At 38.8% G+C, this 27,413-nt stretch overlaps 2 protein-coding genes and 1 non-coding gene across 3 annotated transcripts; all 3 read left to right on the top strand.

Annotated features, from left to right (window-relative positions):
• The first annotated feature begins 2,729 nt into the window (after positions 1–2,729).
• TRNAN-GUU (transfer RNA asparagine (anticodon GUU)) lies at positions 2,730–2,803 on the top strand. Its single transcript has one exon. It is a non-coding gene; the product is annotated as a tRNA-Asn (tRNA).
• Positions 2,804–4,952: 2,149 nt separating this feature from the next.
• LOC103708511 (hsp70-Hsp90 organizing protein 3) lies at positions 4,953–11,828 on the top strand. Its single transcript, XM_008793471.6, has 7 exons — positions 4,953–6,086; positions 8,478–8,766; positions 10,676–10,761; positions 10,877–11,100; positions 11,191–11,257; positions 11,335–11,394; positions 11,571–11,828. The coding sequence occupies exons 1-7, from the start codon at positions 5,202–5,204 to the stop codon at positions 11,682–11,684; spliced, it is 1,725 nt and encodes a 574-aa protein (XP_008791693.4). The 5' UTR covers positions 4,953–5,201; the 3' UTR covers positions 11,685–11,828.
• Positions 11,829–15,659: 3,831 nt separating this feature from the next.
• Positions 15,660–21,019, top strand: LOC148703233 (endoglucanase 8-like). The gene is made up of 7 exons (XM_088723773.2): positions 15,660–16,544; positions 17,872–18,279; positions 18,360–18,458; positions 18,710–18,859; positions 19,442–19,550; positions 20,075–20,238; positions 20,636–21,019. The coding sequence occupies exons 1-7, from the start codon at positions 16,341–16,343 to the stop codon at positions 20,957–20,959; spliced, it is 1,458 nt and encodes a 485-aa protein (XP_088579899.2). The 5' UTR covers positions 15,660–16,340; the 3' UTR covers positions 20,960–21,019.
• The last annotated feature ends 6,394 nt before the right edge of the window (positions 21,020–27,413 follow it).

Raw genomic sequence — 27,413 nt, 5'->3', positions numbered from 1 at the left:
CTTCATGATCTTGGCATGATCACCCCACGGATATAATTAATACCAAGGAATGTCCGTACATGGCTTGATCCAACGGTCGATGTGGTGAATGAAATCATTCTATTTAAGCAACGAAATCCAATTAAGTAACAAAGAAAACCATCTTCACGAGTACCCCTCGTCTTTCTTTGACAATTAACACGTACACTTGGTTGATTTGCTATTAAAAATTAAGAAGAAAAGAAATAAAGGGACGTTACAAAGAAGAACTATGGTTACAAATAGAAAGTAACCTCCTAGCTTGGACCTTGCTTTGGGTGATTGGTTCATGTGCAACAAAAATTCCCTAGCCCATAAAACGTTTGGCTTGGCATGCAACTTAGTACATGCACCGACGAAACAGGTACCAATGGCATTACTCTTTTGGTTTGGCTGAGGCCAACAAATTCATATAAACCCACTAATCCATGACTTTGGGACTTTGGTTACGCTTGTTAGAGTGACTTTTTCTTTTTTTTTTGATAACCGGGACAAGAGAAATCCTAGCCAAAATTATGGTGAGAACGTGACATACGGATGAGACCCAACAAAACTTGGTGAGGCTTCGACACATGTAGATATGAATATTGTTCTTGATAACAATACTAAATTATGATTAAATTTTTGCATCATGGATTACGAAATCGGGTTTTAGATGTTTACAAGATCGAGATGGAGATTTGATTTATTGTTTTAAATGATGAGGAATTTGGGTTCACTGTAGTAGAGGGACCATACATGCTAATTAATGGAGTGAAACGTATGTAGATATTGAGCTACATATTGAGAAATTCTACAAGTGTGCTAGATTACATTCAATGCTTACGTTATCATGTTGTACGGTACGCTCCTCTGGCATCTTAAACTCTGAACTATGAATTTCATAAATGTAATACTTAATTGATGATTTTGCACTTATCCTTAAACGCAAGAAACTTTCAAAACCTACATTTTCCCAGTATTAAGATGTCCAATAGGATAGAAAATATGTTTAAGGAGATATCATTAATTTTAGCTATATCATCTGACAATTTGATCTGAAAAGCTCATGCTATTAGGGAATGGGTCAATAATCCATGTGAGGTACAGCATTCACTCCCTTGCGTTCCCTCATGACATGTAGCCAGTTAGATTAGGTGAACAAACAATCAAATTAAGAGGGATTTGAACTCATAATATTCAACAGTGTTAGTTGTAATGTAATGTTGCTAAGAACTTGGTTCCAAAAACCAAAGTTATTAGGAAATTGGTCGCTATATATATTTTACATAAAAATGTGGTTTGATTTCAAAATATACGGCTTGGTCTTGGAAGTTGAGGCTGGGCAAAGGATTGCAAGATTGTGGGCTAGAAATGACACTTAATATTGAATAAGCCTAAATATTGAGCATCGGTCGGTGAGGACTTTACAGTAAAATGAGAGCTATTCAGCCAGAGTAGAGTCTCTCGTACTACAGTGCAAGAAGTTAGCTCGGTGCCATATTGATGATAAGATCTTTTTTCTATTTGATATGAGATAGAAGGAAAAACGAACTGGCAAAAAAAAAGACACTTAGAGAATGAGATTGGATTTCTATTCCTATTTTATGAAAGTTCTCAAGACTGGAATTATCTCATATCAGCTGCAATAAGAGAGATTATAGATATGTGGCATATCAGCTGTTATAGAGATAGACATTCCCGACAACTTATCCACGAAAACTGAATTGAATGCTCGGGGAAGGAGCGTAAAACTTTGAGCATTCATAGCCATCAACTCCCATACTTGCCTCGATCCTCTCCTTTGGCAACTCAAAAACCTCTATAAAATATTGTTGAAGATTTTCAAGCTCCTCATTGGAGATCCTATGATCCGTCCTATTTGCCGGAGGATTCTTTTGCCGTTTTCCTGCTTCGGTCTCCCATCACTCACCCACCCACCAGCTATTCGTCAAAAAATCGCAGAGCCACACTAAAATTAAAGCACCTGCTCCCACAGAGCCTAGCTCATAAACAGTTAAATAGTATATTTATTAGCCACACTTGAATCATCTAACAGCTTGGAAAAAATATTTTGCTTGTTGCAACTAACAAATGTTCCTTAGAAATTGTTCTTACAAATCTTTGACTAACTTAGGCTAATAAATTCTTTTTTTCCTTATATTTTTAAAATTATGAGCTGAACTACAGATTTTACATTAACTGTAAATAAATATTTAGAAATCAGAATTTATGTATTTTGAAATTTTTAACCTAATCATTAAATAGGTGTCAAAATGTTTAGTTTTAAATCCATCAATGTTCAGAAATACGTAGATCATGATCCATTAAGTAGGTTTTCAATTTATATATCATATAATGTAGTTTACTACAATAGTATATGATCATTAACTTTTGTTTTCTTGTACCAATTTGATGAATAGGCTAAAAACCACCGAAATGCATAAATTCTAGTTTGTAGATATTTTATATGTTGTAGATCATGTTTAATCATCTAGATCTTCATTTTGAATAACTTGCAATTGATATGAAAACTGTTAGCTCTTAGACATACAATTAAACTCTAAAATTATTATATAATGTAGATATGTTGCATAGCATAGGAGTACTCCGCTATTTGTTGTCTTCATTGCCCATTGTCTTAGCTCGGGGCCAAGCCAGACTTGCAGAGGGTTCATTAGCCTTTGTCTATTGAATGTATTAATAGATTTTACTTAGCAAATGCAGGCGTGGCTGGAGTAGCTCAGCTGGTTAGAGCGTGTGGCTGTTAACCACAAGGTCGAAGGTTCAATCCCTTCCTCTAGCGGTTTTTTTTCTTTTGTAATTTTATTCTCCTAAATCAGATATAGGCATTCTCATAGGCATTCTGTCAACCAACTTGGAAGCCACTATTGAAACCATCCGTCTTGGACTCTTGGATGACTGCAATCTCCTACTTCTTCCCGAGATTCCCATTTTGCAGGGAAACAAGCTAAACCTGATCACCAGCAGCTCTCCTATAATAGAAGGAAACTTAGTTCAAGGAAAATACAGCATCGCAAGTAACTATAGCCAATAGAATAGAAGGACCGAAAGTATTTTCACTGAAATTTTAGCAACGTACCATGAAGCCTAGAAAAAGAAAAGCGAGGCGTTACCTTTGGGTATCCACATCCGAGGAAAGATGGAAACTGAGAAAATGCGCGAGAGTTGATTAGTTCCTTCGATCCCTTGAACTCAACAACCAAAGCATCCAAAACCCTCGAGCAGAAGAGCAAATTATGGCCCTGTTTGCCCTGATCGATAATATTAGTATATTTGCCATGTATATTAATATCATATCCATTGATATCTCTCGTTGCGTCAATTTATACCGGCCAAGGGCAGAAAATTTCCAGGAGTGATTGATGTCCCAATGGAGATTTCTAAGTTTCAGATCTAGATGTCCAGCATTTTTTTGGGCCATTTTTTAGGCCCTTGTGGATGAATCCGTTAACAACCTAACCTCATCATTATGAGTGGCAATCGGGCTAGGTCGGGTCATAAAAGAAAATTTCAAATTTGAATCCATCCTATCTATTAAACTGGTCAGAATTTGATACACGAAGATATCATGTTTAATAAATAGGTAATCCGACTCAGCTAGTTTAACATGTTTAATAAGTAGGTAAACGATTAGCCCAACCAGATCTGATATGTTTAACCTATTTAAGAAACAGTATTGGACTTGTTAACCCAACCTAGCCCGGCCTAGTTATCCCTACATTGGACATAGACTTAGCTAGAAAATTAAAATCAAGAAAGAGCATATAGGCCCTCCAAAATATTCAAAATTAAATAGCAATAGAGAAAAACGAGAGCAAAGCTCGCTGATCCAAGAACCAATCAAGATTCTGATTTTTTTTTTAAAAAAAATCAAGATATCTTAGTTCGCATAAGCTTTTCACTGGGATTTTAACAAACTGAGCTGAATTACTCGATATAATCATCATCATCAAAAAGATCAGAGAAGAGCTTAAGATTTCTCCAATCTAGACCAGCTAATGTTAGAAGAGTCAAACATAGCAAGGAAAATATTAAGATTTCCCCAATCCAACTTAGCTGAGCCAAAAACAAAAGGAAGAAGAGGAGGAGGAGGCATCACAACTACATCCAAGAATCAAGAACCATAACCAAAGACTTGCCTACTTCTTCTCTGTGAGGGTGTCGCTGTATTGGAGGATCTCGAGCTCAACGAGTCTAAGAGAAATGAGCCCCAATGCGAGCCCAGACATGATACCAATGAAGAGAACCACGAGGCATAAGATCATTGTGTAGGCATACTAGTACAACAACCTGATCAGGAAGGAATCCACGAGGGAGCAAGAGGGGAATGAAAGGAGGAGGAGAAGTAGAAGATAGAGGAGTCCACCATGCCTCCATTTCGCTTCGAATTCAAAACTCAAGAGAGACCAATAGGTAAGAGAGGTCGCCGACTCACCACTCAATCGATGAGGAAAGGGGGCACTCAGTCAGCGATGCTAACTAGAAGAAGCCAAGAGGGAAGGGAATAGCCGAACAGGGGCGAGGAAAGGAGCTCAGAAACCCTGACTAAGAGGTACCCTAATCTCTAAACATGGGTTGGAGGGTGTCATTCAAGATTCGGGAGAGATCAAGAGGTCCAAGACTCAAGAGGCAAGAGAGCTATCTGATCGGCCCATATGTCCAGCCCCATCGTAATTTAAACGGTATACATATAGGCAGTTAAGCAGGTTATGTGACCCGACTTCACTTGAATATTAAACAACTTAAAATGGGTTAAATGTTTGAAATCCGAACCTAATTCGAATGTTAAATAGATTAAACAAATTGACCTATTAAACAGGTTGAATATGAATTGGATTGATGGGTTGAATCACATTTGACCAGCCCCACTTGAGCTGCATACCCGATCCATGCGTGGATCCACACGGACGCTATGTATATCCATATCCACCTCCATCGACCGAGATCTCTCCGCCCCACTATGGCCCCCGAACTTTCCAGAACCACGCAAACCGGGAACTCCTAGAATTTCAGGGCTCCTCTCGCTTGCCCTTTTCCTTCCCCAACTCTCCGTTCTCGGATTCCAAAACCCTCTCTCTCTCTCTCTCTCTCTCTCGCCCGATCCCTCCCCCCCCCCCCCCCCCCCCTCCGGCCTAGTACTCGATCGCAGCTTCTTCGTCTCCTCCCTTTTTCTCTCTCCCATGGCCGACGAGGCGAAAGCCAAGGGCAACGCGGCCTTCTCCGCCGGCCGCTTCGAGGAAGCCATCCGCCACTTCTCGGAGGCGATCGTGCTCGCCCCCACCAACCACGTCCTCTATTCCAACCGCTCCGCCGCCTACGCTTCCATCCATCGCTACGCCGAGGCCCTTGCCGATGCCCGGAAGACTGTCGACCTCAAGCCCGACTGGTCCAAGGGCTACAGCCGCCTCGGCGCCTCCCACCTCGGCCTCGGCTCAGCCGACGAGGCCGTCGCTGCCTACGAGAAGGGCCTCGACCTTGACCCATCCAACGAGGCCCTCAAGTCCGGCCTCGCCGACGCCCGGGCCGCCGCCGCTCGCGGCCGCGCCCCGCCGCCGGGGGCTTCGCCCTTCGGGAAGATCTTCCAGGGGACGGATCTGTGGGCCAAGCTCACGGCGGATCCGACCACCAGGGGTTACCTCCAGCAGCCGGATTTCGTCAGGATGATACAGGACTTGCAGAAAAACCCCAACAATATCAACATGTACCTCTCGGATCAGAGGATGATGCAGGTGCTCGGAGTCCTTCTCAATGTCAAGATGAGGGCGCCCACTGATGAGATGGAGAGGGACTTCCCGGAACCAGAGTCGGCGAAGCCCCAACAGGAGCCGGCGAGGAAGGCGCCGGAGCCCCAACCAGAGCCCGAGACGATGAAAGTGTCAGAGGACGAGAAAGAACCAAGGGAAAGGAAGGCGGAGGCACAGAGGGAGAAGGAGGCGGGCAATGTGGCCTACAAAAAGAAGGACTTTGAGACGGCAATCCAGCATTACACTAAAGCGACGGAGCTTGATGATGAGGACATATCGTTCCTCACCAACAGGGCTGCTGTTTACCTGGAGATGGGAAAGGTAATTACTTTGCCTGCATGTTGTCTTTGTGGGTTAAATTTCTTATTTTCCCTTGCGTAGGCTACAATATATGAAAGAGAGTAATTTGTTTGTTCTATGGCTCTGCCAAAAAGTAAAAGGTCTATATTTCTAGACCAGAAATGATTTGCAGGTTATAATTTCATACTAAACGTCTGACTTGAGAACTAAGATAGCCATTTACTTTATCAGATGGCTACCAATTATCTGTATTTAGTTCTAGGCGTTGCCTATTGTGAATTCATTGAGAAACTGATGGAGCATAATGATGCATTTAGGTTATAAGATTTTCTATTATCGGCATTATAAGTTGATAATAGTGGATTTGAATTGTGATAAGTACATCGACAAGGCCTGTTAATATATGACAGCATCTAGATCAACTTAAAATAAAGAAAGGAATTAAGAACAATATAGCAATAAATTTGATGTTTAATAATCCTGTGCAGGACCTATTTTAAGATGTATTTGCTAAATGCTGGTAAGGTGATTTTAATTTATGAGAAAACACTTCGAGTCATGGTATGCTGTACCGGCTCGAACCCGTATGGGGCGTATAGTACCATACCGATTCGGTACCGGTATCCGGTATGGGTGGCGTATCGATACTCGGTACGCCGAAATTTTTTTTGTACTGTACCGTACTGACACTATGCTAGAATGGTAGTAGTACGGGGTCCGGTAGTGAAACGGCGAACCTTACTTTGAGCTGTCTGGAATATAAGTAATGGAGTGCGAAAACTCAGTTTATAGGAGTTACTACATGAAGTTTAAGCATAATTCTAGTAATATTGTTTGAATATATCCGCTAATAGCAACCAGTGAATGACCAAATCAGGTTCGAACTAAATAATTCTCCGACGTTTTAAACTTTCCCATTTGAGGAAATTAGTCAAAGGTTGCAGAAAGTAGTCCAATTTGAGTTGGTTAGGAAGGTGTTCACAGTATATGGTCAGGGCACCTTATATTCAAGGTATGCATCTGTAAATTAATTTTTTTTGGCTCTTTTTTTCTTTTTCATGACATGTGACATGTTGAATGTTATTCAGATGTTCATTGCATCTCTTGAAAATTTCATTTCATGTTCTTGCAGTTATGTATTCTTGGTCATGCCCTTGGTACATTCTTATTCAAATCTCATGTTTAGAGTTCTTGATTTGCTTTCTGCTTTGTTACCAAGAAGGAATATATTTTTATATCCTTCCATATCTCCCTTACTTATATTTTCTGTTCCTGTATGAATATTGTCTTTGGTTTAGGTCATCACTCATAAATCATCCTTGATGATTGATATAATACAATGCTAGTTTTGGGCATTTGAGATGCAAGTGACTTATTTAAAATGATCGAGCATTTGATGGATGGCTGTGATCTGATCTAATGACTGTTTGGAGTAGCATTTCGTGATTTTTTCAAGAGAGGAACTTGATGAGCAGTTGCAATCTGATAAATATGCTCCCATTTTTGTGTATAAGCTTCTCTACATTTTCCTTCCTAGTCATAGTCACTGGTCAGATACTGAATACTGAGAGGTGTGCTTATGAAAGTGAACAGTATTTCTCATCCCATGGGAAAACATATTGTCTTGCCTAGGAAAAATAAAAGAGTCTGGTCATAGAAGGGATCTATGTATGCATTCCCATGTGATGAACATGGCTTATGCAAGAGATGGATCCTACGAATCATGGCTTAGTCAAGAGGAAGGTCCTGGTCCCATCATTCATGATTCTAATCTTTAGGAAGAGCATGGTCATGTCAGAGACTCGTCCAGTTCTTTTGATCTCTTTCTTATCCTGTATCTTATCTATAGTGTTCTATTCTTGTAATGAAATGCTACAAGATCCTTTTTGGGTTCCTTGTTATGTTGATCATTTTATACGAGTGATTCCTTGAATGAGGAATGTTCCAAGTTTATCTCTAATTTTCAGTTGAAATTTCACCTCAATATATTTATTTATTATTTTGATGTGAAGTTAATCGATGAACTTTGTGTCTAATGATCTAGTTCCCATCATGCAATTTGTAACTTTTAGAATGCTTATGGATATCTTTACCGTTATCGGCAATTACTGAAAAATGATGCTCAGATTCTGTAAAATTTAGGCGACTTATGATGCTTTATTTTGCTTCATGTTGCACTGCATTGTTAGTAGTTGCATTGAGCTGTGGAGCTTAACATTACTTTGAAACTGTTGTGCTTTTTTTCAACCACTGATGAGCATTGCAAACCAACTAAATGTTTTTTAAGACACAGACTTCAGTTTCTTATCAATGAGAAATTGATACAAGTCCTAATTTTCCATTATCAGATTGTAGGAATTAGGGCTGTTCTCATCATATTTTCTGACAATAAATTTATTTGTTTGTGTTTAGTATGAAGAATGTATAAAGGATTGTGATAAAGCTGTTGAGAGGGGCAGAGAACTTCATTCAGACTTCAAAATGATAGCAAGGGCATTGACTAGGAAAGGAACTGCACTAGTGAAGCTTGCTAAATGCTCAAAGGACTATGAACCTGCTATTGAGACCTTCCAGAAAGCTCTAACTGAACATCGTAATCCTGACACGTTAAGGAAGCTTAATGATGCTGAGAGGGCAAAGAAAGAACTAGAGCAGCAAGAATACTTTGATCCAAAAATAGCTGATGAAGAACGCGAGAAGGGTATGTTAGTCAACTCTCAATTTGTGATATGTCTATTGCCTTTTAGTTTCTCACTGTGCTTTCATATTTCTAAATTTCTGTCTTTTCAAATAGTAGTGTGCTTTGGCAACAACTATTTGAGTTGTCTAAAGCTTTCTTGGGTAGTTTTTGTGGTGCACATACAGTAACTTGGCATCCTTTCAATGATAAACTTTAGGCTCATTACGAGATCTTATCGCCTTTTACTCACTTAGCTGTATCTTAAAAATAATATGTTTTCAATCAGTTCCCTTTTTTTCAACTATTTTTTGCATTGCTTGCTAATTAAAAGGGGTGTATGCATGATGACATATCAAATTTTTGATGATTTATGAGTTTTTCTTTATATCCTTCCGAGAATAATGATTTGTGCTCAAGGGTGACATTTTGTTCCCTTCATTATTCATGATTTTTGCTGTTAATGTGTGGTAGTCCTTGGTATGTTTTTGTATAGCTTGGCTGCTATTTTTGGTGTCTTACCTTTTCTTGTCGATTTTCGGTGATTGTACATTCATGAATCTCGTGTTATCTTATACCAGGAACTCTTGTGAAAATGAATCATAGCATGGGTATTGACATGATGGAAGTTGAATATTTTCAATTCTTACTCATTTTGTAATCATCATTATATAAACTTGCCTGCTTGTCTATTTAATATTGAAAGATTTCTTCCTGCTTTACAAGATGGCTGCCTTGGCTATGGACTTGAGCCACCGAGGTGCCCATGTAACATTTTCTATCATGTTTGAGTATAAAGGATGAGATCGATTTATAAATTACTTCGGGTGTTGCCAAGTTGATACTCTCCATTGAGTTGGTACGTCCTACTTGATATGTTATATTTCATATGTCCAGTTATGAATAATTTTTAGTTTTATTCTTTTATTTATTAGTGTTTTATAATATGCTTTTTGGGCTGCCTTGACTGCTGAGTGCCAGCCTAGTGTCTAGGTGAGACCTGTTCTCTTTCTATCTGGTGCTTACGGCCTGTTAGAACAACAATTGCTTTTTTCTATTTTTTAAGTATTACTTCAGAAAAGGTGGTTTTCTGATTTATGTCATTGGCCACTAAGGTATTCACATTCTTGTGTGGTCGAGGTTTACTTGCTAGTGTATTTGTTCTCTTGGATAAGTGAACCTAGCTGTTTGTTTTCTTTCTTTCTTTTTCTTTTATTTTATGCGAGAATCGCTGAGAAAGCTGATGCACCTTTGAGGGAGTTGGTATGCAAGCTCACCAGAGAATGCACCTTTGAGGGAGTTGGTATGCAAGCTCACCAGAGAAGCCATACTCTTTCTCCTCATTTGCAGTTTATAAGATTTTTGTTACTAATTTGTGGTTATGCAGTATATGTATGTGCATTTACATCGTAAATAGATATATTTATTAGGTGAATATATTTACAACACATGCTTTCTCTTGTATCTATCTCCGGCTTGTTTTGCAAAAAAGCATGGTTTGATTCTTAAGATATAATTTTTTTCAGCTTGGGCAAGCACAGTTCTATGATATCATACATGGATAATTCATAAAGGCTTGCTTAATTATTATTTTTTCATTCTTAATGATATCATCATCATCATAATATCTTAATGATATCTGATGATGTCAAGCCTGATTGCCTTTGATCCATAACTTGTGGTTGCTGACCTTTTGATCCATAGCTGCAGCTGTTGTTTATCGAGAACTAGAACATCTGCCATTTTCCCCATCCGCATTTGTTGCAAATTCTGTTATTTTCTGAACTTAGTCAAATTATTGCCTGTTCAGAATGGAATTTTTGTGGATATTTTGGCATATTATGAGGGTAAATTTTCAAAAAAAATTTAGCTACTACTTACTTTTTATGGTCAATGATAGGATTCACTTATTTGATTTGGTATCGATGTTTAGGCAATGAGTTCTTCAAGCAACAAAAATACCCAGAAGCGGTGAAACACTACGCTGAAGCTTTAAGAAGAAATCCAAATGATCCAAGGGTAATGCACATTGTCTCTCATAGCTGATGTTATAATTTATGTACGAGCTGATTTTCAGGATACCGTTTGTTTGACCATTTTCTAAGCATTTAAAAAAATGTGCTTTGTTTTACAGGTATGCAGCAACAGAGCTGCATGCTACACAAAATTGGGTGCTTTGCCTGAGGGTCTCAAAGATGCAGAGAAGTGCATTGAGCTGGATCCATCATTTTCCAAAGGATACACAAGGAAGGGTGCAATTCAGTTCTTTATGAAAGAATATGACAAGGCATTAGAAACATACCAGGAGGGCTTAAAACATGACCCAAACAATCAGGAACTGATGGATGGTGTGAGGAGGTAATACTGTGATATTACATTAGGCTTTTATTAAGCTTGACGTACCTAGTTACTTGATGTTACGCATGCTCTCTGCTTGGCCCTTTACAGGTGCATTGAACAGATTAATAAGACTAATAGGGGTGAGATAAGCCCAGAGGAATTGAAAGAGAGACAGGTCGGTTAATCTCTTTCTTCTGTGATTATTTTCTATAGCCATTCGCTCTAGTGTGTATTAAATCTGTCATCTTGCAGGCAAAGGCTATGCAGGATCCAGAAGTACAGAATATCCTGTCTGATCCCATTATGCGGCAAGTAAGTGGTCGTATTGAAATGTTTGGAAAGAAATGTTCATTTATTAGAGAAAATTGATCATTTTATGGTGAAATGTATTGTAACATGCTGTCGTGGTTGTCATTGAGTTCTCACTCCGGGTCTCAATTTGCCTGACAATAACTTGTTGCGTGATGGTTTGATTTGAATGTCCGCAGGTATTGATTGACTTCCAGGAGAATCCTAAGGGTGCCCAAGATCATCTTAAGAATCCTCACGTCATGCAAAAGATACAGAAGCTTGTTAGTGCTGGAATAGTCCAAATGAGATAAGAGACGAAGTCCAACTGGATGTGTGTTTAACATTATCCTTCCCATGTACTGGATACCTCTCAACTCTGATACTTCTTGATTTGAGGTTTTTATTCGTCTCGTGGACTTAATATTTTGTTAACACAGGATTTTTCTGTTTCTTAAGTTTAGTTTCTGCAACTGTTGTTTACTGGTTTTGTTAATTTTTCAAATTGTGGACCAAAAGAAAATGTTTTCTGCAAAAGCTTGTCGGCTTCTTTTAAATGGTGATAATCGGTACCAAACGAAAATGAGCTGATGTAAAACAATGCGTGGATTCTGTGTGGTTTCAGAGATGTGTTGCAGGATCTGCAATATCCTGTATTCCACAAGTGTCGTGTTTTGTATAACAGTTTGGATGTTGCTTTCTATAAGTGACAGCTACCTGCTTTGTGTACGCTATTGTTGTTTAGGTGCAGATTGAATCCACCATCAAATGCGTATCGAGTCAAAACAATAAAATGCAGAATCAAGTATACATTTTTGTTAAGATGGTGTATTTTAAGCTTCTATGAAGTACCAAAAAATTATAATTACTTCAGCGAATTTCAAATATCCTGCACGATTCACATCGTTGTTGTTAGTTTTTCTTGTTCTCTTTAAAAAAATATTTCTTGCATGTCACTGAATGTTGTCCTGTACTACTTGTTAATACAGTCAAACGAAAACAATGTTGTTCAATCAAAGTTGGCATGTAAGCTTGAGACCGTTTGATATCTTTTCGTTTCCTGTTTGTCAAAAAATAATTAAAAAAAAAAAAATTAGATCACCATGCAGGCTGAAACCTTCTTATTTCACCAAAGTTTGTATAGATTTTAGACCAAACTGAAGTTTGTGTACTTTTATGATGTAGAGATCTATCGAACTTTAGAGAAGCATGTGACAGCTACATTGGAACAAAACAGGGAGGTTCAAGAAATTCAATGCTAATATGGGTTGCATGTTGACCAATTCAGAAGCTACTAATTAACATTTTCAAGTGCTGATTCTTGCAGTTTTCGTGACTATCGTCTCCTCACAAAAAACCCTTGTTTGTTTTGAGAAACTACTAGTGTAATGAACATACCATGCATGTTGAGTACCTAATTGGAAATTGTTTACAGTATCTGTCTAAAAGAACATGTATAGAAATAATGCCAACATTAATCCATACACAATCATTTTAATAAAAATATCCTGGAAAAATTGATATCAATGGTGGCATTACAACTTGGACAGGGATGAATATGAACCTAATCAACTTGAGTTCTTGGTAAGTCGGCCTTGCTTATTAAGGCAGGGACATGAGAGCTTCGAACTAACCTATCATGCAAGACTACCCATTCTATTAGATCATCAGGTCCGCATGGCCTAATTTAGCGTTGAAATTGAGTTACAGATGGCGGTTGATTTGGAGCTTGATTTGCATATCTTAAAAGTAAATTTAAAAATCCAAAAACTTATGCTGTGGCATAAATTTTTGCACTCAGACTAAACAAAAGGTGATGGATTTTTTTTTTGTTGTTGTTGTTGGATCTGTATTGATGGCATGTTTTATCATTATGTTGGATTGAAGGTTAATCTAATAATTTGAAATAGCTTAGCATAGTCACACACACATTTTGAGCAAAGTGATCCGATTCAATAATCTAATGAAAACATGAAAACGAGTTTTAATAAATGAAGCAAAACATTTTCACTTGTATTTCTTATTTTCTTACACAATAAAGAAGAATAAATGCCTAGCTCTTCAAGGAAAGCAATAACCGCAAAAACGTTATGGCAAAAACGTTATGGCAAAAAAAACAAAGGAAAGCAATAACCGCAAAAACGTTATGGCAAAGAGTCCCTGAAGCATCCTTTGAAGGTCCGATTTAGCAATCTATGAATGCTAAATTGATTCTAATATTTGCAATGCATGGTTAGAAGGTATCAATTTGAGTAGGTACTTATATTCACGAACATAGTTGGACAATATTTAAGCACTTTCCAAGAGTACTGATTTGCTTGCATTCACTTTTCCTGAGACATCATGGTTGAAATTGTTTAAAATCTTGCATTGAAGTAATTGGTTTAGAATGAAATTCAAAATCCTTCTCAACAAAGGAAAAGTTCTATGTCATCATCAACGTATTTTTTTAATAAATAAATATACTTTCTTGACAAACCATAGTTGACTAAAATAAATAGATAGTGATAAGGGTAAAAGGGATCGTCCAGCTTACACTTAAAAAGCCATCCAGTTTCGGCCCAATAAATGTCAACACCAACTAGTTGAATCCACACTTCGGCCCAGAGTCGACTCGACTTCGGGACTCCACCGAAAGCTCCACCAACTTTAGATGTTCGTCGACTATCTTGACCAAGTTCGGAGTGCCTCCAGTATTCGCCGACTCGCCCCGACTAAGCTCGGGGTGCCTACCTCAGTAGCACGCCCCGACCCTCGAGCTCGGGGCGCTCCATCGAGCACACCTTGGAACCCAAAAAGCCGAGCTACTCCCAACAACCGTCAAGCCGACCCCGTCAAACGCATGACGCGACCTTTCAACGAGATCGTTCTCGCCAACGACCGCACCTATGTGTGCACCTACGCCCATCTGTGTGGCCGTACTTAACAACATTATCGTGCCACGTCTCCATATCTGACCTTCAACAGTCAAACATCACCTTGACTACTCCAGCCATACCCTGCTGTGACCGTCAACACCCTACCGTTCTCAAGAACAGGCAGTACTACACGCTACCAGCTAGCCTAAGCTGCGCGTCATCCGGCTCAGAGCCACTCCCCCTCATGATGAGGGCCAACAGTGCCTCAGCCACCTGGGCCTCTCAACCGGGACTATAAATAGCTCGGTCAGGTAACTTCAAAAGGACTTTTTTTTTCGGCTGGACCAAATTAATTCCACTCTAACTTGATCGTCGGAGGGCCCTCACCGAAAATACTGGCGAGGCTTTGTGCAGGTCCACGGCCGTCGTACAGGAGGTGGCTTCCGTCTTCTTTTTCCAACCACCGGCTGCTCCCTCAACTCCACCGGCATGGTCACTATCGGGCCAAATTTGAACCACAACAGATGGTATTTATAAAGATTCTTCCTCGTTACAATTTGACTCAAACACTAGAGTGACTAAAAAAAGTATAAGTTCATTCTAGGAATTAATAAAAGCCGGATTACGTCCTCAAGAAACTTTTGAAAAAATAATATGGAATTACTGACATCAAATTCCACTTTAACGAATAAGATCATATTTGAATTTTAGAAATAAAAATATATACTAATTAAAAAATGGAATAAAAATGAGAGAATGGATCAATGAAAGTAGATGTCTTTTCGATATCATGAGGTAACAAAGGTGGGTTAAGAAATCCTAGAAGAAAGATGCATAAAGATTTATTTAGGGACATGGAGCAGGGGGGAATAAGTTTAGATAGATAAAGAAAAAATTAAAAGAGGACACAGAATATGATAAGATTAACAGTAGCCACGAAGGGGCAACAAAAAAAACATTTCCAGTAGATAACATAAGAAAAAAAAAATTAAGATGTAGAAGGAGACAAAAAAGGACTTGCTGACATAAGACAAAAAAAATGAGTGAAGAATTTTTTTTTTTGTTTTTAAATTTTATTGAATATATTCGTACTTGTTAGATACGATCCATCCATCTTAGAAAAAAAAAACTTTCTATATACAACTTTAATAAAATTAAAAAAAAAATACTACATTAAAATATTGAATGAAAATTAGTAAGACTTGTTCAACGAAAATATATCTGTTTTCTAAAGTTAAGTGATGATGAGGGACAACAAGAAGGCCGAGCATCGGGATAGGAGCCAAGACGGAGTTTGAGAAAGAGAGACACCACAAAAGGTTTCGGGCTTTTTTTTTCATTAACTTAGTTTCGAAAAATGCTTTCAAAAAATGCTTCTTTCTTGATTTATTTTGTTAAAGATCCGTATTATCTTAACAACTCATCGGTGCCATAGATTTGTCTCGTGCTGGAGTTTGAATTAGTTGAGGGTTTTTTCCGGTCTCTATAAGAGTAAAATATCTTACAATAGGAAAGAAATGTGTGGCTGGATAAACTAGCTAAAGTTATTCATGGGAACATTGAACCAACGTGGTGCAATTGGATAGAGACAAAAAAAAAGGCCACAAATTAATCTACTAATTAGGGCAAGCTAAAATTTCTATCTATAATATCATAATATTATTAATCTCTAACCTTTTAATTTGAACTACTTATATCTATCCATATAAGGTGAAAAGAGTTGAATGCACTTACTGGTATATATATGGGCATTTCAGACGATTAATACGAGGACGACAAAAACTAGTAACTAAAGATATCTAATTATTAACTGTATTCCTAGCAATAACTTTGTGATTCAGTGCATGCACAGATCCTGCACTAGTGGTGACCAAACCTGATCGGCTTGCATTGTTGCGAGATTTCGTCAACCTTTCCAGGAGAGTGAAAACAAATGGCATGCAATTTAACCTTCCCAGTTATAATCGAAGGGTTTCCATTTTTTTTATATATCATTCTCCGATCCAAGCAGACACAGCAAACTGGCCTCTAGACACCCCCCCTCCTCTTCTCACGTCTATTTAGAACCCTGGAGAAGCGAGTGAGAAGACCAGAAACTTGATCCATAGAGAGATGACGAAAAGCCTCCATTACCGTTTCCCCTTGAGGGTGCTGCTTCTGGTCTCGCTTGCTGTTGGAGGATGCTGCCATAACTATGGGGATGCACTGACGAAGTCCCTGTTATTTTTTGAGGGGCAGCGATCTGGAAAGTTGCCACGGTCTCACAGAGTGGCCTGGCGGAAGGATTCTGCCCTACAGGACGGTCAATACCTCGGTGTACGCTTTCTTTCTGTTTTAATCTCTTTCATTATTTTTTTTTTCATCCTCTTCTTTTACTTCTTGTTTCGTTTTAGCTGGCTGGCTGAATTTATAGCATCACCTCACCTTTGCTCCTGGTTGGCATCGCATGTTGGTACTTGGTAGGACAAGAGTCACAAGACTGACTCTCTCCATTATATTAAAAGTTGGGAGAAACATTCAGCGTATCTTTGACTAGAGTGGATATCCAATTATATTCGCTTAGATCTAGTGTGGCCTAGAGCAGACCATGGAGGATCCATATCAATAATCCGATATGCTAGATATGATCATATTAAAAAATTATAAAATTTAGAAATATCTAATCTATGCATCAAGTAATAAAAAAATATTTTAAATAACATAAAACACTGTATTTTTTTTTTCTTAGCTCGTTGATACGCAAGTTGGAAAACTCAAAATCTCATGATTTTTAGTATGCCAACCATTTACAGATATTATATTACAATATTCAATGACTCAGATTATCAATGAAAAATCTACTCTTGCCGAATCTACCACGAAAAATAAATATGCTTGCCAAATATTAAATAAATATAGATTGATATATAGATGCACGTATGCAGGATGGTTTTAAGTTAGGTCAATTTTAACGCTAAGCCATTGGACAGAATTTCGAAAAATGATAGCAAAATTGAAGTTTGATGCAATCAAATGGGCAAACAAGCATGATTGTTGCATTGGATGCAATTTTCAAACCAGTTTGAGCCGATGATCTCGCTCGAATGGTGTAAATCTAGGCCTTTGGGCTAATCCAGGACCTTAACTGAATTGTGCCCATATCTGTCTGAGTCCTAAACAATTTAATCTTAAGATTGGCAAGTCAAACTTGCCTGACCTATGACCTAACCATGATAATGGGATGAGTTAGAAAGATCAAAAGCAAACAAATTGGGCTGGGTTGGGTTAATCTTCAGCAGCATGCGATCTAATCTATCAATGAGATCACGTTAGATCTTGTTAGATCTAATCATAAATTTGCCGGGTTGGGATTGCATCTTCCATGCAATATTTTACCTTTCTTCATGCAAATCCTCCGTTGGGTCGCTTTAAGGGCTCTGCAGACAAAAGGTCAATCAAGTTAGGAGTGCTTTGAGATTTGTACAACAATGATCCAACGGCATATTCACTTGAGGGAAGGTGAATCCTTTTTTTCCTAATTTGCTTGACCTCGTCACTCGAAAGATCGCGTAGAGGAGAGGCAACCACATGCATTAATATTCCGCTATCTTTGTTTTTTTTTTTTCCGAAAAAATATTCATCCAGTATTATTTCCTTTTCATAGGTTGATTTGGTCGGAGGCTACTACGATGCTGGAGACAACCTAAAATTTGGTTTCCCCATGGCTTTCACAACGACAGTATTGGCATGGAGCATCATCGAGTTCGGCGGCGAGATGGGTGGAGACTTGCTTCATGCCGTGGGGGCAGTGAGATGGGCCACCGACTACTTGCTCAAAGCGACCGCCGAACCCTACAAGATCTACGTTCAGGTTGGCGATCCCTACGCCGACCATAACTGCTGGGAGAGGCCGGAGGACATGGACACTCCCCGGACGGTCTACGCAGTCGACACCGAGAAACGCGGCTCCGAGGTCGCAGCTGAGACCGCCGCCGCCCTTGCAGCCGCCTCGATTGTCTTCAGATCATCTGATCCCTCCTACTCTGAGACGCTTTTGGCAAGATCCTACCAGGTAATATAATGCCTTCTATTTCTCAGCTCATGATACGTGATAAGTTGCACCATGGCCTTCAGTAGATCGATTTGTTCTAGGTTTTCGATTTTGCGGACAAATACCGGGGTTCATACAGCGACTCCAACAGCCTTGGCGGATGGGTCTGCCCCTTCTATTGTGATTGGAGTGGCTACGAGGTAGACTATCTTACTACTAGAATGGCAATACTGATTCCGTCTATCTATCTATGAGTTGTATTAGAACTGCCTCTTTGCTCGCATGAAAAGTTTCTCTTGCCTCATGGCATGGGCATTGATGTGATGCATGGTAGCATCACAGAGGATTAATGAGAAACTTCTTCAGGCCGATCAGGGCCTCATAGCGGTTTCTATATTGGAGTTTGGATTCTGCGTTATCTCAGGTTCTGCGTTTTGTGATGTGTTCTCAGGACGAGCTAGTTTGGGGTGCAGCATGGATCTACAAAGCTTCCAACAACTCGTGGTACTGGAACTATGTGACCCAGAACATTGGTCAGCTTGGTGCCCAGGAATTTGGGTGGGATAATAAGGAAGCAGGCATCCATGTGCTAATCTTTAAGGTATGCACTGATGAGTTTTGTGCGCATAAGCTAGGGATGTGACTTCCAACTAGTTTTAACTTGAATCCAAAAGTGATTCAATGGGTAATGTGGATCAACTTGTGCAAATATGTATCTTAAATTAGGCTTAGGTCTTGAAAATTGTCGGCTCCATTTTGGGTTAGGCTAATTAAGTTCGGATTGAAGGTTTAGATAATTTGAATCTAACACGCAAGGGACCGATATTAAGTGCTGCAAGCTAAAGCTAATCCATACTATTGCTGTAAGCTTCCATCCAACTTAAGCCTTGCATGCTCAAATCGATCAATCCAGCCTAACTAGAGATAACCTACCTTGGTCCAAGCCAAATTGTACACACACATGTATATATATGGGCGTGGGTTTGGTTGGCTATCTAAGGATTGGCCGAATATTGCTGCTATCAATTCCTAAACTGAGCAAACGGCCGCTAGAAGTTGCACCCTAGTTTGTTTTTTGCTCTCTAATAAATTATAAGATTGATGTACACACACCGTATATTATCAGTTCAGTTGACAAAATAAAGTCCTTGATCGTTCCCTCTCTACAAAAATGTTGCTGCAGGATCTAATCGCAAGTAATGACTCGAATTCAAATTTGCTCGCAAAGGCTGAGGAATTTGCATGCGCAGTGCTGCCAGAATCACCTTCGAAGAATGTCAAGTACAGTCCAGGTTTAAATTCTATCCGCTCTCCCCTAACTCTTAACTAGATGTGATTTGTGAGCATAGTGGTTGTTTTCCTGTCAAATTTTATTGTTATGTTTTGGTTAGGGGTTAATCCGCTATTTAATAGTCGACATGGTTGTTCTACTAGCCTAGTCGCCATGGTTTCCATGCAAGTCCTAATTTTTGGAATTAGGCATCCAAGAGTCAAACTGCAATCTCAAATTGCTAAGCAGAGAATTATGACTAAGGAGTTCCAGAAAATACAGACCAAGAATCAGAATATTATGCGACTTACATGGCCATGGAAGTTAGTATGTGCTTGCCACTGGTAGTTTTTTTAAATAAAATCAGGCAATGGGCTATATACCTCTGCAAATAGCTCTGAGTTCTCCCAAAATCAGTGAAGATCGGTAGGCATCTGGATTTACCATCGAGAGACCTTACCAGCAAAAGAAATTGGCATTTAAACTTTCGACTTTTAACGTACTTGATCTTCCTTTTAATTGAATGCTGAGTAAACAATGGTGCAGGTGGCCTTCTCATCAAGCCAGGAGGGAGCAACCTGCAGAACGCGGCAGCACTATCTTTTCTCCTCGTCGCATTAGGCCGCGATCTTAGTTCTCATAACAAATCCGTTAGCTGTAATGGCGTACTGGCGTCTCCCCAGAGGCTTATAGAGCTGGCCAAAACCCAGGTATCATTAGAATTTCGGTCCACTTGCTTTACATAATTATTGATACAACTATATTTCCATATACTTCATCATGATCAGCTTATAGTCAGATCAAATAAACTTAATCCATATAAGCTACGACTAGGTCCACTTTGATACCATTTGTAACAATTCAAAATCTCATCTAAAAAAAACTAGATAGGGTTGTTATTTGAATTCTTTGGTGTTGCATAAATATTTAAAATTTACTCGGTGCAAAGCAAATAAGAGACTAAATACATGTTTCCATAGATTCTCACACATATACAATATCCGCACAACAATGCAAAATGTGTTAGGAATATTATAAAATTTTCATGCAAGTGATTGATTGTTAGGTCATTATAACTAGATAAATTGGATTGCGTGGTTGGTGCAGGCGGACTACATCCTCGGTAGCAACCCGTTAAGCATGTCTTACTTGGTGGGGTATGGCAACAAGTTCCCTCAGAGGATCCACCACCGTGGATCAGCCTTGCCATCTGTCGGTCAGCATCCCGGCCACATCGGTTGCAAAGATGGGACGCCGTACTTCCAGAGCGAAGGGCCCAATCCCAACTTGTTGGTGGGGGCCATTGTCGGAGGGCCCAATAACCATGATGCCTACGCTGACTCCAGACCTGATTTTGCGCAATCAGAGCCCACCACTTACATCGCTGCTCCTATGGTGGGCGTCTTCGCTTACTTTAAGGCCCACGGGTGACTCGGCTGTGTGGGATTTTTTATACCATGATAATAACAATGATCCTGTTTATTTGACTTATGGTTGGGTAAGTTGATTCGTGATGATTGTTCTTTTCATTTTTTTCAACTTCTATAGTCTTGTTCCGCACCGCAATATATGGTGGGTCATCTAAGTTTGGACATCCACACCGTTCATCATGATGTACTTATCTTGGAGCCTACTCTGGCTAATGGAGTGGATTCATACGATGCGGTACAGGAAGACTGATGATAATATTGTGGCAGTTGTCAATGAGGCATGTATCAACCTGCTTGATTGAAGCCATGAAAAGCAGTGGCTAAATCACCATGTCCAATGATCATTAAGATGAATCTTACATGTATAAGATGAATATTTTTTATAAAAATCTCCTAACTAGTCAGTCAACCAGCTAGTTAGATTTGCGAAAAACATGATCGAGATGCCATGAAGACTCCTTGACCTTATCACTTGTTAACCATTTTGGCTCCTTCAATTCATGACTTAAACATCGATGAATGTACGATATCAATTAATAATGGTTGCACTTGGTGATATCTTAGATGTCCTCCATTCATGCAAAAACAAGTTCAAAGGACGGACATTTCAGCAGCATGTTCATCCATGTTTAAGTCATGGATTGAAGGAGTCAAAATGGGTAGCACGTGATAAGGTTAAGGAGTCTTATTAGGCGCTAGTTTTGACTGATTTTGTTTTTGTTGAAGTTATATGTATAAGTAGGAACCATTGCATGAAATAAAGAAAACCGAATTTCGAACTATTAGTTTGTTTAACTTAAAGATTAGAGTCTCCGCCAAAGTAAACCAATACCTTAGTTTTTATTTATTTCTTTTCTTTACTTCCTCTTCCTTCTCAAAATAGGAAAAGATAAGAAGAAATCACTCTAACAAATATAGCCCACCACCTAGTCATAGACCCACTAGATGAGCTCTTGCTCAAGCATAAGTTGGCTCTTTTCAAGAATGAAGTTGGATCTTTGGATGCAAGATAGGGGAGAGAATTGAAGGAGATTCAATAAATGTTCTCTACCATAAATGATCTTTGGTTAAATCACCAACAGCTTAGGATGTGAGCAAGGGGAGGGTTCAAATAACTAGCTCTAGTATGGTGATAAATGTGCAAAATCCCTCAACTTTAGAGAAATCCCTCAACATCACATGGGTGAATTTCAAGCAAGGACTTGATGTCAGGTATGGTCTAACTCAATTTGAAGATTTATTTGATATCTAACAGAGCTACAATAATAGGTTTGATAAGCGATGACTAAACCCAATTTGGAATGTTGCTAATAAGAGCAGATAGACTGACTCCTGCACAACAAGTTGGTTATTTTATAAGTGGCTTGAAGCAGAGCATAAAATCTGATGTTCAAGTGTGCAAGCCAATGATACTTTCAGCTACAATTAATTAGGTGAGGTTGTGTGAGGCATGTGCCTCTTCCACAAAGCATGCAAGTCAAAAGATGAGCTAGATTTCTAAGGTACCACCATGCCCATCACCAGGCAAAACTATGAGTGTTCATGACTTAAAAGTGCAATGCAAACTGAGCTCCATCCACCTGAAATCATCACATCCATGAATCAGAGGTTGATGGTCAATGATCCCTATAGCGAAAGAAGTTATTTATGAACTTTTGTTTGCTTGGTTTGTTCTACAAACACAACTTTCAAGAGGATTAGCCCTATATGTTTGAATAGTTAATTAATGGCTTTCAATAATATACTTCTAGGTTTTGAAATAAATACAATAAAGAGATATAATAACAATAAAATTAAATTACTATACTAAGAAATGTAACAAGTAAAATAACTCTATAATTTCTGCATGTTTTTCAAAGCAACAGCAATAGATATTTTGAAAATAACTATTAATATACATAGTTTTAAAAGATGCACGACTTTTCTGCATCTTTAAAGATACAAAAAATTCTGCACAAAAATTAAATATTGCAAAATATAGTTTGCACAGAATTTAAAGCTGTAGAAATTTACATGAATTTTAAAGCTGCACTAATTTCTACACATATTTTTAATCTGCAGAAAATTTTTGCACTATTTTCAAAGCTGCAGAAAATTCTACACAGATTTTAAATATGCAAAAAAAATTTGTACATTTTTAAAATTAAAAAAATCTGTTTGCACAACTTTCAGGGCAATATAACTTTCTTAAAAGACTAATTTTTGTAAAGAAAATAACCTTCTAGATGAAGTTAAGGCTTTCAAATTTCTATACAATTAAACTAATCTAATTTTATGCTATCCAATTAAATTTTAATAAACATATATATATATATATATATAGCAATTTTTAGTACAATTAAGATCACGTTCTTAGATTGTTCGAAATATTTTGCCTAAAAGCTGCTATATCTTTATTTTATAAAAGTATTATAAAGGAATAATTTACTAGAATAAAATAAGAAGATTAAAAAAGCTTACCTGGATCGAGCCGTGTGATATTTACTGCTCTAAAATGTGATTCGTTTTCTATGTGCAACTCAGTGGCAATCTCGTCCTCAAGGTACAACAACTTAGTTCAACCTAATCCTCCTCTAGCCTGCATGTTCGTTGAGGAGGCTTGACCTAATCAATTCCTTCAGATATCCAGAAAAAGAAAAGAATGGAAAGAAAAAAAATTTAAAGAGTGGAAGAATTTTGTCTGAGGAAAAAACTTTCCAGAGGAGACAAAGCGCTAATAAATGAGAGAGAAATTAGATTGTTTTTAAATTAATTCTGAAGGAGTCTTTATAAACTCTATTCGGAGTACCAAATAGATATAATGGTTTCGAAAATACACACCATATTTTTTCAAAAACTAACATTCTTTTTGAGAAGAACGAGGCGTCTAAAAGAAATAAGTATTTTAAAGAATTTAAAACAACTAAAATTTAGGGAATAAAAAAAATAATTTTGTTTTTAATCAAAACTCTAATAAAGATTTATAGACGGGAGAAACGAATCAAATCTGATCCTCATCACATTGGGATTTAATTAATTCTTGTTTCACTTGGAAACAAGAAAGATTGGGATCTGATCTGTTTCCTACCACTCTTAGAAAAGACGGACTCTAGAAATACAGTTTTAGCTGATTCCTATTGTTTGCCATATGATTATAACGGTCTTATCTTGAGAGAGAGATTATAGGAGTCCTTTCTTGAGATATAATTATTTTAGGTGTTTGTTTTGACTGTCATTCATATTTCTGGTAATCGAAATTCCAGAGACTTTTTTTTTTAATTATGTTTTGTTCATGTAGAGAATGATCAGAGAAAAACATCTAGGTGAGTCATGGAGCTGCTTGGGTATAAGTCACTGTCTTAATGTCATTGTTGTATGGGAGATCATACTGAAACATAAGTTCATGTCTTCACCTCAAAGTATTTTAGCTTCAGCTGTCTGGAACTTTTTCAATCACCTCGTAGTATTTGAGGCTAATGGTCGTCAAACTACCTCCCTTCTCATTAAGATAATGAAATAAGAATGAGAAGAGCTGAGAGTCCAAAAGATTCAGGGAAAAACGAAAAGGGAAATCGAAAAAAAAGTTATATATATATATAAAGCATCAAAAAGATCCAATTCACCCAACTGTGGTCAATAATACCAATGGAATCGAAAGTAGCAGATCAGATGGCAAAAGAAAACGGGCATTTTAACATCATACGGTCGATAAGTATTTAGCTTTCTGTGAAGGACAGCCCTCGTTTGGAGCTTGTTCTTGTATCCGAACAAGAAAATTTATGGTCTCCAAACGGACAGCCATCTTTCATAGAGTTTCAGCAACTGGACAACTCAAACCATGCGTGCAGATTCAAGAATTTATAAAGTAAAGCAGCAGTAGTGAAAGTACCAAAACCATTAATATACAAACCAAAAACAAATTGATATCTATGTATTGCCACACAGTCAAAGCGACCAATTACCAAAAAAACAACCAGAACTTACTGCTACTTACTGAACTTACTGAAGGATTACAGGTAAAGAAACTACAAGAGTCGCATGCACAACACTGTCCTCACAATTTAATATATATTGATTCTTTATACCAAGTACATTTATCAGCTTACAAAACAGACTCAGGTATATCTCCTCTTATAAAGCAGACTTCCGTTTGTATCTCTTTTACTGCATGAAACACACGAAAAAGATAATTAAGAATAGAGAAAAAACAAGTGGGTGTGTTGGTTCTGCAACCCGATCGGCATTATTCAAAGGAAACGGATGATCTCCTTAATATCACGTCCGGAGACTGAGATCTTCACGACGATCACGGTGCCGTCGCTGTACACGTCGAGGAAATGCTCCATGGTGTCCCTGATTGGGTCGTAGAAGCTCTCGGTCTCCAACTCTGTCACCTTCATGGTAGGGTGGAGGTCGACTTCAGCTACACTCTCGTTGGCACTCACAGTGAAAAGCATCCCTTCGAACTGAGTGCAGTCGAACCAGTCTTCTCCAATCTCCATCAGTGTAGCACGGCATCGTTCCACTTTCCGAGCAAAAACCAAGCGAACAAAGAGAAGAAAAGAAAACGAAAAGAAAAGATGATGATCAGATGGGATTTTCTGGCCCGAATTTGCACTATATATAATAGAGAGTGAAGCTAATCCGAATCAAGTTAGGATCTAGTGTTTCCTACTACTCTTAGGAAAGGACGGAATCTGGAAACAAGGTTTTATTTGACCGACTCCTACTGTTCTACATAATGATTATAACGGTCTTATCTTTCTATTGAAAGAGAGAGATAATAGGCAGAATCCGAGTAAAATTAGGAAAGATTGGGCTCCGAGTGAAATTAGGATTTGTGCTTCCCTATTTATTTCTTAGTCCGAACGGTACGTGTTTTCCAGCTCTCTGATCTTTCAAATCATGCAAGTTGTTGTAATGGTCTTATCGGATAACTCCCAATCCTCCCATATCTTCAAGGTGCACTTTCTTCGAACCGGTAGCGTTTGGACTACTATTTTTTTTCTTTAGTATGTAATAATTGCTCACAGCTGACAATATAGATGCGAGGGCCAGCTTCGCTGGGCCGGCCAAGTGGCCCGGCCCGACGCCAAAAGAGGGCCCGAAAGCCCTCTTCTCATTTAGAACAGGGCAGACCCCTATTCAACCTCGAGGAGGAGGAGGAAGGACCGAGCCTACCTGTCGCGAGAATCGCAATGAATGAGATTTTTATAAATTATTTATCTTTATCATTAGCATATGAAGATATGATATGGATAGCGACAAGATATTCATAATCATGTTCGAGATTATGCTGAGAGGTAGCGAAAAACTGAAGCCGACTCAGTACGTAGGTGGACCAATATTGAGCGCTCATGAAGGATCACAAATTTCACCAGTTAAACCAAATACCCATGTACCAAGAGGAGAAGTACATGGAGCAAGCGGTGGACAACATAGGGCCACAGAATGATTATCTTTTACTCCGAAGATTATGACCGATTGGGCTGCAGCACCCCACTCGAACGAGCCATACCAGCTATCATGTCGTATACGACTGACAAGGAGGTGGCCGAATACATGGCTGGCGGGTGGGATTTAGACCACGATGCCAGAGTAGTGGCGGCGGAAGGAGACAGATTTTTGATACATCTCTTGCTTGCACCGAGTTTAGAGTAGCATGGAAGAGCATCTTCTATGCGATGATGGTGTTGGATGTGAATCATATCCTCCTCAAGAAGGATTCGACTATGGTGATTGAATTGGTTCGGAGTCGCAGATGTGGTGCGGAGAAGAGACCGCTACTCCACAATGCCTGTAGATTGCTAGGAGAGTATGTCTTTTGCCAAGCCATATATGTATACAAGAAGGTAAATGGTGCTATAGACTGGGTTGAGGTTTTGATATAGGCGAACCACGGATCAATCCCTATACTTCCACTTAGTTTTTTATTCTCTAATCTTGTTGCCGTGTGATTGACAGCGTACCATAAAAAAACATATCATGGCTGGCGAGAAAGCTCTGCTGCTGATCATGAAAAGCTCTTTACATGCTTCTTTCTCCTCGAACTTGTGCTTCCGTAGCTGATCGCTTGGCATGAGCTGCTTCCATTCAACAGAAACACATTGAATCCTTGCAAGGCCGACCCCAGGAAGAAAGCCCAAGATCCGATTTTTAGGCTTGAAAGGAAAGGCACATCAAGCTATAAGGCACAGCCAGCCCATTCTTGAAGCAAATTTCGACAAGGAGATGCCGGGAAATCTCATCTCTTATGGTCGACCGTATTGGACTTAGTTTCATCACCTGCATGAGGAAGCGCGAGGTGGAGGAAAGGAGCTCTAGGGTTTCCGCCATTGGGGCTAGGGTTTCTGCAATTGGAGACGGGTGTTGTTGAGCTACGGTTAGGGTTTCGGTGGAGGAGGTGAGAGGAAAGAGGAAGATGATGGCGGGGTGGGTGATCCTTGAGCCAGAGGAGGGGCAAAAGAAGTAGTATA

This window comes from Phoenix dactylifera, chromosome 6, assembly GCF_051530095.1.
Source record: "Phoenix dactylifera cultivar Ajwa chromosome 6, Ajwa_hap1_PhDact_Kaust_v1.1, whole genome shotgun sequence".
In the NCBI taxonomy this organism is placed as follows: Eukaryota; Viridiplantae; Streptophyta; class Magnoliopsida; order Arecales; family Arecaceae; genus Phoenix; species Phoenix dactylifera.
This window is presented reverse-complemented; position numbering and strand designations above follow the sequence as displayed.

What these genes read in the sequence shown, in the direction of transcription:
- LOC103708511 (XM_008793471.6), top strand. Translation starts at nt 5,202, where the DNA reads ATGGCCGACGAGGCGAAAGCCAAGGGCAACGCGGCCTTCTCCGCCGGC. An exon ending in TTTACCTGGAGATGGGAAAG is followed by an intron (nt 6,087 to 8,477) that starts GTAATTACTTTG and finishes GTTTGTGTTTAG; the next exon opens with TATGAAGAATGTATAAAGGA. An exon ending in GAAATCCAAATGATCCAAGG is followed by an intron (nt 10,762 to 10,876) that starts GTAATGCACATT and finishes TTTGTTTTACAG; the next exon opens with GTATGCAGCAACAGAGCTGC.
- LOC148703233 (XM_088723773.2), top strand. Translation starts at nt 16,341, where the DNA reads ATGACGAAAAGCCTCCATTACCGTTTCCCCTTGAGGGTGCTGCTTCTG. An exon ending in TTTTGGCAAGATCCTACCAG is followed by an intron (nt 18,280 to 18,359) that starts GTAATATAATGC and finishes GATTTGTTCTAG; the next exon opens with GTTTTCGATTTTGCGGACAA. An exon ending in GTGATTGGAGTGGCTACGAG is followed by an intron (nt 18,459 to 18,709) that starts GTAGACTATCTT and finishes ATGTGTTCTCAG; the next exon opens with GACGAGCTAGTTTGGGGTGC.